This window comes from Mercenaria mercenaria, chromosome 9 (assembly GCF_021730395.1).
Source record: "Mercenaria mercenaria strain notata chromosome 9, MADL_Memer_1, whole genome shotgun sequence".
NCBI classification, from domain to species: Eukaryota; Metazoa; Mollusca; class Bivalvia; order Venerida; family Veneridae; genus Mercenaria; species Mercenaria mercenaria.
The window spans coordinates 15,982,543-15,994,896 of record NC_069369.1 but is presented as its reverse complement, the minus strand read 5'-3'; the positions used below and the strand labels follow the sequence as shown (position 1 = coordinate 15,994,896).

The window sequence follows — 12,354 nt, the reverse complement described above, 5'->3', positions numbered from 1 at the left end:
AAGGGCAGATTACTCTGTGGCTTTCAGGTCATAGATAGCAAGGATGGAAAAGTGCACTTCTGTTAAGGTTTAGCTGTACATCACAGAAACGGAACAACATTTTTACCAACAATCTACCTGTCTAATACATGTTTTACCTTACTGCCCTGTACCATTAGATACTTAAAATGTTCTCAAAAGTTGTCCCCCTTTATAAAAAATGCCATTTGTAAAGAAATAAAAGAAAACAATTGTTCAAATTGATGTTTAACCTAGTTATGTGAAGTTTAAGCACTGGGACATTATTGCAGTTGCATCAAAATAATGACGTTTAACAGTTCTTTAAAAATGGCAAGTGTTTAAAGGCGTTGAACTGTCCAGAAGTATGGCCCCTTCATGCAGTCCCTTTCCAGAATTCAATATATATGTGAGTAAATTGAAGATACTTTTGTCGACTTATATGTATGTTTTATATGCTGTTTAATTTTCATGTAAAACAACTCTTTCTGTGATTTGGTAATGTTCTATTTTGTCCCCCAAAAACCTGGACCTAACTCCTACAGGTGTATATTTTGAAGGGCTGGTGTAAGCAATATGCTTAAATACAGCATTTTATAAGGTCAGTCTCAAAATTTTCTGAATTCACCACATATAACCCCTTGTCTTAACAAGAGGACCATGATGGTCCTGAATCGCTCACCTATCCCCACATGACCCAGTTTTGAACTGAGTATGACGTTGTTATTTCTATTATTTGACACAGTGACCTAGTTTTTGAGCACATATGACCTAGATATCATCAAGATAAAAAATTCTGACCAATTTTCATGAAGATCCATTGAAAAATATGACTTCTAGAGAGGTCACAAGGTTTTTCTATTATTTGACCTAATGACCTAGTTTTTGAAGGCACGTGACCCACGTTTGAACTTGACCTAGATATCATCAAGGTGAACATTCTCACCAATTTTCATGAAGATCTCATGAAAACTATGGCCTCTAGAGAGGTCACAAGGTTTTTCTATTTTTAGACCTACTGACCTAGTTTTTGACCGCACATGACCCAGTTTCGAACTAGACCTAGATATCATCAAGGTGAACATTCTCACTAATTTTCATGAAGATCCATTGAAAAATATGGCTTCTAGGGAGGTCGCAAGGTTTTTCTATTTTTAGACCTACTGACCTAGTTTTTGACCGCACCTGACCCAGTTTTGAATATGACCTAGAAATCATCAAGTTGAACACTCTCACCAATTTTCATGAAGATCCATTGAGAAATATGGCCTCAAGAGGTCACAAGGTTTTTCTATTTTTAGACCTACTGACCTAGTTTTTGACTGCAGGTGACCCAGTTTCGAATTTGACCTAGATATTATCAAGGTGAACATTCTGATCAATTTTCATGAAGATCTCTTGAAAAATATGGCCTCTAGAGAGGACACAAGGTTTTTCTATTTTAAGACCTACTGACCTAGTTATTAACCGCACGTGACCCAGTTTCAAACTTGACCTAGATATCATCAAGGTGAACAATCTGACTAATTTTCATAAAGATCCCATGAAAAATATGGCCTCTAGAGAGGTCACAAAGTTTTTCTATTTTTAGACCTACTGGCCTAGTTTTTGATCGCACGTGACCCAGTTTCAAACTTGACCTAGATATCATCAAGGTGAACATCCTGACAAATTTTCATGAAGATCCATTGAGAAATATAGCCTCTAGAGAGGTCACAAGGTTTTTCTATTTTTAGACCTACTGGCCTAGTTTTTGATCGCACGTGACCCAGTTTCAAACTTGACCTAGATATCATCAAGGTGAACATCCTGACAAATTTTCATGAAGATCCATTGAGAAATATAGCCTCTAGAGAGGTCACAAGGTTTTTCTATTTTTAGACCTACTGACCTAGTTTTTGACCCCACGTGACCCAGTTTCGTATTTCAACTAGATATCATCAAGGTGAACATTCTGACCAATTTTCATAAAGATCCCATGAAAAATGTGACCTCTAGAGTGGTCACAAGCAAAAGTTTACGCACGGACGGACGGACGACGGACGCCACGCGATCACAAAAGCTCACCTTGTCACTTTGTGACAGGTGAGCTAAAAAGGAGGGTAAAATTATGACCTAACTCACTTATGCTTATCTTTTCAAAAATATGATACCTAGTCTGTACTGTAAAACCATTTAATTTCGTGGGCATGAAATTTCGTGGTTTTGGTCAAAACGGCAATTTCATGGGGATATGAATTTGTGGATTTCCACTTTTGAAAATAAAATGAATGGGAATTTTACTTGTTCGTTGACATCAATTTTGTGGCGTGACTCAACCATGAAATCCATGAAAATTAGTCCCCCACGAATATTAATGATTTCACAGTATTTAAGTTAAAGCTACTTAATCATAATCATTTACACTTTATCCTTGACCAGCAATAAGTATCTTTCCCTTTACAGAAACAATGACAATATTCTTGGCCAGCAAATCTTTTTTATAGAAACAATGACAATTTGCTTCAACCATATTTCAAAAATACTGTAACTACTTAATTTATGTAACTTTCAATCTATATAAACTGATAATACATACCGTTGTTGGATAGTCCATTAAGAAATTCATTACTACCTGAAATATTCAAATATCTGTTATGACATTTTACTATTATGATTTTTATGACCAATTTTTGCTGACACTGTGTAAATGATTTTATTTTTTCTGACTTCATTTTGTTTTATTATGCTTAAAAACTGAAACAGACTAATGAGTCTGATGTTCTACCACTGTGCCTCATAATTTTGTTTCATTTAATAATATATAATGATATACAAAATATATAAATGTATAATAAAAAGGCTAGAAAACAGAAAATGGGTTTGACTTCCAAGATACATTAACATTTAACACAGTCCTTCCTAAAAGTTTATCATCCAAAGTAAACACACAATATTGTAATACTTACATTGGTATAGACATAATCACTGTTAGTAGCAAGGAACACCTTTGAACCATGGTGCCGCATTCTGAAATATGTATACAACAGTATTAATAAATAAGTATTCTTATATAAAACCCACTTTTTTCACTTGATCCACTCACATATTAACAGGAGAAAAATCATGTATTTACAAGGTGATTCACCTGCTGTTAATACGCAATTTTTTTTTTGAAAAGCTTTTCCAGGGACAAACATATATCCTTGCATAGATATCTGGTATCTGCGTCATGTTTCTTCCATAATAACCTATTTTTTGTAGCAAAAGCGATGCAATCTAATCCATAGAATATTTTGCTGTATCAGTTATCAACCTCAAACGCATTGCCTCCAACAATGTGCTTACTCGCTTCCCCCTCTGTTTACTCCCTTTTTTGAACTCAGCGTAATTTTCTGTCGATAACCGTGAATGTACTGAATCGGGTGTAACTTACAGGACTGTTTGTTTTTAGGAATCATATAATGATTTTGGGAAGTATCAGTTGGTATGTTTTCATCTAATTTCTCGCAAAACTTCATATAAATCTTGAAAGCTTGTCACTACGTTTGTACTCATCCGTACTCAAAATGTGTTCCTACTCAAAATAACTCTAATGTAAAGTTACTTTTCTTGAAGTTGTGTTTCTGTTTACCAAATTTTTACGTAATATGTAAAAATACTGGAAATGTCATGTTTGTCATAAGAGAAATATAAAAACCTTTTTTTTTATAAACCTTCAATACAAGCTTTTGGTAGTTGAATTGTGGGCCCTGGTTATGGATATTTACTATTTCCATGAACAACAGAATAGCAAATGTTTTTTATGCAAGAATAAGGAAAATACACCTTTATTTGTGTATTAATGTCTGCAGAAGCCCTTGGGATATGTTTGTGACCTTGACCTTTGGTCTTGTTCACAAATATTCCTGTGGGCTTCTGTAGATTTTAATACACAAACAAGAAGCTGCTTTCAATAAACGCTTGATGCCCCCATCGGCATCCTTGTCGATACAAAGCAACCTAAGTCCAAAACGAGGTAAAGTTCAAGGTCAAACTGAGGTCAGGTGATGTCTGAAGATGAGGAATGGTCACAGGTTACATCTGCATTAGTATCAAGTCATTCTAGTAAGAGATATTGATGCTAGACAAAACGGTCCCATTTGGTTAACCAAGAGATGGCCCATATAAAGCAATCTAAGTCCAAAATGAGGTCAAGGTCAAGGTCATACTGAGGTCAGGTGATGTCTTAAGATGAGGAATGATCACAGGTTACATCTGCATTAGTATCAAGTCATTCTAGTAAGGGGTATTGATGCTAGACGAAACGGTCCCATTTGGTTAACCAAGAGATGGCCCATATAAAGCAACCGAAGTCCAAAATGAGGTCAAGGTCAAGGTCAAACTGAGGTCAGGTGATGTCTGAAGATGAGGAATGGTCACAGGTTACATCTGCATTAGCATCAAGTCATTCTAGTAAGGGGTATTGATGCTAGATGAAACGGTCCCATTTGGTTAACCAAGAGATGGCCCATATAAAGCAACCTAAGTCCAAAATGAGGTTAAGGCCAAGGTCAAGCAACCGAAGTCCAAAATGAGGTCAAGGTCAAGGTCAAGGTCAAACTGAGGTCAGGTGATGTCTGAAGATGAGGAATGGTCACAGGTTACATCTGCATTAGTATCAGGTCATTCTAGTAAGGGGTATTGATGCTAGACGAAACGGTCCCATTTGGTTAACCTCGTACGGACGGACAGGACAATCACTATATGCCTCCCTCATCAGTAGATGCCGGAGGCATAAAAATGTGTATAATTCCCTATACAAAACAATAACACTTTTCCTTATGAGAGTTAAGTTGATTTGCAAATTGACTCAAAGAGTAATACAAAATATTTAACAGATATCAATTAGCACAAACAACCCTCTGCTTATAATACCACAAAAAGGAACAATACCTATTCATATATTTTACAAGACCATTTGGTTCAGTTAATTTTTTTCAAGTATACAGAATTTCAAGGCAGACTCATGGAGAGCTATGGTTTAAGTCATGTTGCGAGCAAAAGCTTCCCCTATACTTCTACAGAGTAGTATCTATAGGCAACATTTTTCAAATTGCGCTTTTACCACAGCATGACCCTCTCCAAATAAGAAGCAATATTTACTACACCTTCCTACAAAGTTTTGATGAAATCCTTCAGCACTTTCAGAGGAAAAGTCCAAACTAACTTCTGCAAAAGGCAGACAGACAGCACAAAATCAACAAAATCTCCCCACTTTCATGAAGACATATTTTTTCTAACTGCAGGTAATGACAATATCCTTATGGCATAGAAAGTACACTTCTAGTGCTGCTACAGAAACAAAGTATTCTGCTTCTAGTTCAATGATCACTATACACAATATATTTACCTATCTAGAAGAACAGGCAATCTGCTATCTTTATGTACATATTTTTCTATATTCTCCATTGTTGCTTTCTTCAAAGGACCCTGAAATTATAACAAGCAAAAATACTGTTTGATACTACATGGAACTAGCTATCATATGTTTCAGTCCATAGAGAAAGTTAGACATCAGAAGTGGGCTATCACACAGGAACATAGACATTCACTTGTGTTTGAGGTTCTCGGCTCCAGGTTCAAAAGTTATAGAACTGAATGAAGATACCAGTATTAACACAAGCATCTGATTGGTTGTTTCTGAATGCTAACTTGAAACTGACCAAAGACAAAACTGCATTATTAGATTGGTCTTAACACTTTGAATCCCCATCCTTTATGTAGTATATGTCTATTCCACAACTTACTTGACATTGATATGAACATTTAAGTTTAAGGGTCTGAGAAATACATACAAAAAATACAGTGTATAAGTTAGCCAAAGATTTAGCAGCACTTTCCTGACTCCCTTTAACAGATACTGCCAACTTTTCTGTAAGTAAAATTTAAGCCTCTAATGTCTGGAGTAAAGGGCAATAAAAATGTAAGTACAGAAACAAACTGCTGGAGTTACTTCTACTGTTACTGAAGAAAACTTATCTACTAGGAAGTGGGACAGAAGCCAGTCTACAGCAGCAGTATTAAGAAACAGATTATAATTTGCTAAGTATCTGACAAAGTTTTCACCTGATTTTTCTGATTTGTAATAGACATTGGTTTACCTAACACACCTCACATGCTTACAAACTCTAGAATGAGAGTCTTGTTCTCTCTGAACTGAACACACAGGTAGATTTACCGCAGGTTAAACTTTCATTCACTGTTAACGAGGAACTAAGGTTGACAGGGTTCTTAGTAACAGAAACTTTCACTCAATGTTAACCTGTAACCAAGGTGGACAGGTTTCTAAGTGATACCAACTTTCACTCAATGTTAACCTGTAACCAAGCTGACAGGTTTCTTAGAGATAGCAACTTTCACTCAATGTTAACCTGTAACCAAGGCTGACAGGTTTCTTGGTGATATCAACTTTAACTCAATGTTAACCTGTAACCAAAGCTGACAGGTTTCTTGGTGATATCAACTTTTACTCAATGTTAACCTGTAACCAAGGCTGACCGGTTTCTTAGTGATATCAACTTTCTCTCAATGCAAACCTTGTAACCAAGGCTGACAGGTTTCTTAGTGATATCAACTTCCACTTAATGCTTACTTTGTACCCAAGGCTGACAGGTTTCTTAGTGGTAGCAACTTTCACTCAATGCTAACCTGTAACCAAGGCTGACAGGTTTATGAGTGATAGCAACTTTCACTCAATGTGACCATGTAACCAAGGCTGACTAAATTGACTTACTGTTTGCAGAAACTTACATTTTTGGCATGCACAAAATCTGTAGCAGCTATCACATCTTGATATATGGAAGAATATGTCATAGTGAGATCTCCTGACTGTACTCCAGTTGGTTTCCTGTAACATACAAACATAATTCAATAGAAATTCAAATACAAAGCCAGAAAGTCATCTGTGATATATGGTATTAAGTAATTTATTTGTAGCAATCATCTGGTTATCAGTCACAAATAGATTTTCAGCTCAAGGCCACCATGCCCTTGACCTTTGAGCAACTGACCTCAAAGACAAAGAGAAAGAGAAAGGGAAAGAGAAAGACAAAAACAAGACAATCTGATGACTATATGCTGCACCTTTGGTAAGCAGGTAAACATCTTAAAACAGTTTTCTTTTCAGTCCTGAATATGCGCTCTAAGTGATGTTCAACAATTTATCTTGAAACCAATAATACATACCTGGTATAATTTGGATTGTGACAGAATAGGTCTACTACCACTGCTAACATATACATGACTGAAATATACAAACAATGTGGCATAAGTAATTACGCATTCAATGTTCACAATCTAAATGCATAACAAGAGCGCCGCCATGCGGGGCAATATACGCCCGAAGGCTTACATCATAGGATTGGAGCAAAACTTTAAGAACTTGACTGTTGTAGCCCCAAAGGACTGGAACAACAAAAGGAAAACTTCAAAAAACAAATCTAAGTCCACAAAAAAAGAAATCAAAGTCTACAAAAAAATCCTTATCAGGTATAGGTATGTAAAAATACACCTTAAAATTGGAGGTACCATCCATGTTGTACCACAGAAAAGTGGTCTCGGTTTTTCCCTACGGCCAATAATAAAAAAGTTTCAAAATAAGCTATTTATAGTAACATAAAAGGGAAGTAATTCAAAAAAAAAAAATTATTGTAAGTACAAAAAAAGAGATCTGCCAAATAAAAACAAGACCACTGCAATGCAGAGCAATATACACAAAGCAAAGTCATATATGACCTTTGACCCTTAAGTGTGACCTTGACCTTGAAGCGAGTCACCCGGAACATGCGCTCTGCACATCGTTACAATGTGGTGAACATTTCTGCCAAGTTTCTTTGAAATCCTTCCAGCAGTTCAAGAGTTACAGAGCGGACACGAAACAAACTGATATGACTTTTGACCCCTAAGTGTGACCTTGACCTTGAAGCAAGTCATCCGGAACATGTGCTCTGCACGTCGTCTTGGTGTGGTGAACATTTGTGTCAAGTTTCTTTGAAATCCTTCAAGGGGTTCAAGAGTTACAGAGCGGACACGAAACAAACTGATATGACCTTTGACTCCTAAGTGTGACCTTGACCTTGAAGTGAGACATCCAAAACATGCGGTCTGCACATCGTCTCGGTGTGGTGAACATTTGTGTAAAGTTTCCTTGAAATCCTTCGAGGGGTTCAAGAGTTACAGAGCGGACACGAAATTGCTAACAGACAGACGGACGGACGGATGGACAGACGGACACCAGCGTCATAACATAATACGTCCCTTCGGGCGTATAAAAAAGGCTTGAAATGGTCATACTTCAAGACAGTCTCTATTTCTGGAATCCCTACTAATACTTGAATGAGTTATAAAAAGCCAGTATCCGTTTCTGGATTCTGTACCAGAGTTGTTCCTTGATTCCATACCAGTACAGCAATATTCCATAACACTGTAGCAGAACAAGAATGTTAATATTTTTTTTTGAACCAGTACTGGCTTGGTCAAAGAATCTATATCAGTACTGGCATGTTCCCTGGTTGCCAGGATGTTCCTTGATTCAGTATAAGGACCTGAATATTCATCTTTTCTGTAAAAATACTGTTATGTTCTTGGCTTCTATACAAGTACTAGGATGTTCCAGGAATCAATGTTACTATGGGTAATTTCCTTGAATCTTTACTTGTACTAGATTCTATATCGGGACTGGAATATTCCATGATTCTATATCAGGACTGGGATGTTCCATGATTGTATACAAAGACTGGAATATTCCATGATCCTATATCAGGACTGGGATGTTCCTTGGTTCTATATCAAGACTGGGATGTTCCTAGACTCCAAACCAATACTGGGATGTTCCTGGATTCTGTATCAGAACTGGGTGAAGAAGGGTTCAGAAGCTTACATAAAAGTGTCAAGCTCAAACAAGCTTATATGAAAGAAACTGCCATATTTTTACAATTAAGTTCTGTCAATTTGGAGTTGTAGAATCTGAAAACTTTAATATAGAGAGACAGGTGTTACTCAATACTAAAAAAAAATCACCTCATATAATAATATCTAAATGCAAAAAAACACACACACACAAGAGATACAGCTGACTCAATTCATCATAAAAATTTCCCCAAAAATATTGATAAGAAATAAGAACTGCTGCATTCATCATTAAACCCAATGACTGTACACTAATTACTTTAATATATGTTTGAAGCTCATAATATACCTCTGCTGTGCATAACACTTAATCTGGCAGTTTCAAAAGGTGGCACCTGGAACTTTTTATTCAACTTCAAAAGTGTGCAAGGAGAAGGTTGCTAAGATTTTAATTTCACCCTTCTGCAATAACTCTATACTCAATTAATCAAGGTACAAAATACTGGTTTTTAGATTATAAACAACTGGCATTCACAAGTATTTTACATTTTAAAAGTAATAAAATGATCATCCACATTTAATGTTGAGTATAAAGGCCATGACATAAACATAAGTTAATTCAAACTTGATTCATCTGCCTTCGTGAATTCTGTGGTTCAGAGTAAAAGGTGTGATATATACTTTAATGTATTTATCAGGGACCCATTTCACAACAAAGAAATTAGGTGTGAAGGCTCAGGTAGATTCGTTTTAAATATTCTGCTTTTCCTAGAACCTGATCAGAACAAATACATAACAGTTATGCCATAACATTGTATTAAAGACTTCTTTCTAAAATGATACATGAAATATCCTATGAATGAAATGTGTTTTAAAAGTTCACACTTAAGAGCTTTCATGCATTAGGTCCCAGGACCCGTGGTTTGATTTGCAAGTTTAAGAAATCCATGTTTAAGCCATCTGAGATAAAACCATATATACTGAGTTCAAGGAAAGGAAATTTATGTTACTGTATTCCAACAACAACAAAAATATAAATGGTTATTTCCCTTGATAAGATACAGTACTTACTTTTTTTCATTCTTTACATGATAAAGCCCAAGTGTATTTAAATTAGCCTCAGTTCTGCTTCCCATGGAAAATTAACATTGGACCAAACAAAGGACGTAGAAATTCCTTGAAAACTATGTTTCTGAAACATTTTTTATCATTAGTGATTGTGACTTCCACCTGACCTTGATGCTAGCAGCCCCCCACCCCCCTCTCCTACCCCCCTTTCTGTCTGTCCTATTGAGCTAACCACAAACATTAAGTCAGCAAAATACATGTGAAAAGATAACTTTAACTAGTTCTTTGTTCAATATCTAACAAAACAGTACATTTTTCAGTTATTTCATTTCTTGATAAAATACAAAATATTTTTAGTGAAAAAAAATGGTTTAAGCTCTTAACTGTGTTTAACACATAAATATTCAATTCATTAAAAGTTCATTTTCCTTAAAACTTGAACTATTTCAAACACTTTACCAAAGTTCTTTCTACATGCTGCTTAGTGCAGAATGAAAATATCAATTATCAGTTATAAGCATGATGTTGATTTTCTATTACTGAAGCCAAAATTTCAATTCCAAGTCATTACTGGTAGAATGTAAATTGTTTAGTCTCAACCCTTTTCCTCTGTGCCATTTTTTCTGCCTGAAGGATTTACTCTGGAATACATCAAAATGTAATGTTAACATTCCAACAACAGTTGTTTCCCTTACTACAGAACAAAATGATTCAGTCACAAGTATCTGGTAAGGGTAGCTTCCCTTACATCAGAATGGAGCTGGATGATGCGGTTACAGTAGAACCAAAATGTCAAGTACAAGCATTGAACTTGCATAATATTTAATATTTCATGATGTTATACGTCATCATTTTTGTAAAAAGTGACTTATTATTCCAATCCAAATTTCCTATTGGTTTAACTTGAATATTATATCATATTCCCATGTTATTTAATATCTCGTGCACAAAAGTACTATTCTGGTTTTCTGCACAATCTGCTTTCAATATCATCAGTAATCATAATCCTCAGTTATTTAATAGCACTGTCCTGGTTTGCAGCAAAAATCTCAAAATGTTCTATCATACATTTACCATACCGGGTTTCTTGCAAGTATTTCATATCAAACATAGGATCATTATGAGGTCCTTCGCAGTATTGTACAATGCTTACAACATATAACTCGGTGAATTTGAAATATCACACGAGGTGTTGACCTTTTTCATTTTTCCATGTCCGGGGCAGGATGAGGGGATGGGGGCAGGAACCATCCAACTGGTTTATTGAAGACTCAGGTGCCTGCCTGTGATGAAATAATGCCCAGAGGAACACCTAGGGTCTTCTTCTATCATTAAAAGCTGGGAAGTCATCTTTATAACAGTTATAACTGTGTCACTATCAAAAATAAAACAAAACACCAAATCATATCTCTACCTATATTAATGTTATCATTGGTGGTTTATGCCACTTCCATTTTAATGGCTATATAGGGAGTTTTACAGCAGTATCTTCGAGAATTTTGCACTGACCATTTATCCTGAAGTTACACAGAAATCTACTGAATATTCTGTACTTACTAGGTAGTTCATACAAAGTGTTGAATATCCTGAATCTGTTCTCATCCATCTGTACAAATTTGTTTGGATACATCTCGTGGATATCAGTTCTGTAAATATACAGTCACATAATATCAGTTCTGTGAATACACTATAACATTATGATATCAGTTCTGTGAATACACTATAACATTATGATATCAGTTCTGTAAATTTACAGTGACATAATAATATCAGTTCTGTGAATACACTATAACATTATGATATCAGTTCTGTTAAGACACAATCACATTATGATATCAGTTCTGTGAATATACTATAACATTGATATCAGTTCTGTAAATATAAAGTGACAAAATAATATCAGTTCTGTGAATACACTATAACATTATGATATCAGTTCTGTTAGACACAATCACATTATGATATCAGTTCTGTTAAGACACAATCACATTATGATATCAGTTCCGTTAAGACACAATCACATTGTGATATTAGTTTTGTTAAGACATAATCACATTATGATATCAGTTCTGTTAAGACACAATCACATTATGATATCAGTTCTGTAAATACAAAATCAATATACAAACTCACATGATGACAATATAGTGCTGTTAAAACACAATCGCTTAATGATTCTGTAAAATCGAATACACAATCACATTATGATATAATTAAGGTAGTTATGCACGTTTGGACTGAAATTTTTTCTACAATGTAGAATTTGATTAAACTCCGATTTTTCAAAACTTCAGACTATACCTAGAAAATTCAGCAAATAAAAAGGATAGGGTCGTGTGCTTGATTTTTTGCTAGACTGATTTGAAAATTTCGGACCTCGCGCACGTTTTCATAATGGGAGTCTATGGGAAAATAGCAACT

General features: G+C 35.4%; 1 protein-coding gene across 1 annotated transcript in view; it reads right to left on the bottom strand.

Annotated features, from left to right (window-relative positions):
• Positions 1-12,354, bottom strand: part of LOC123546564 (cytosolic purine 5'-nucleotidase-like) — a 103,782-nt gene that overhangs the window by 23,819 nt on the left and 67,609 nt on the right. Inside the window, exons 6-11 of the mRNA XM_053550897.1 lie at positions 11,491-11,579; positions 7,204-7,261; positions 6,769-6,865; positions 5,369-5,448; positions 2,946-3,006; positions 2,576-2,611 (exon numbers count right to left, since the gene is read on the bottom strand). Of these exons, the coding sequence (XP_053406872.1) occupies positions 2,576-2,611; positions 2,946-3,006; positions 5,369-5,448; positions 6,769-6,865; positions 7,204-7,261; positions 11,491-11,579 (421 nt within the window). The remainder of the gene's footprint in view (positions 1-2,575; positions 2,612-2,945; positions 3,007-5,368; positions 5,449-6,768; positions 6,866-7,203; positions 7,262-11,490; positions 11,580-12,354) is intronic.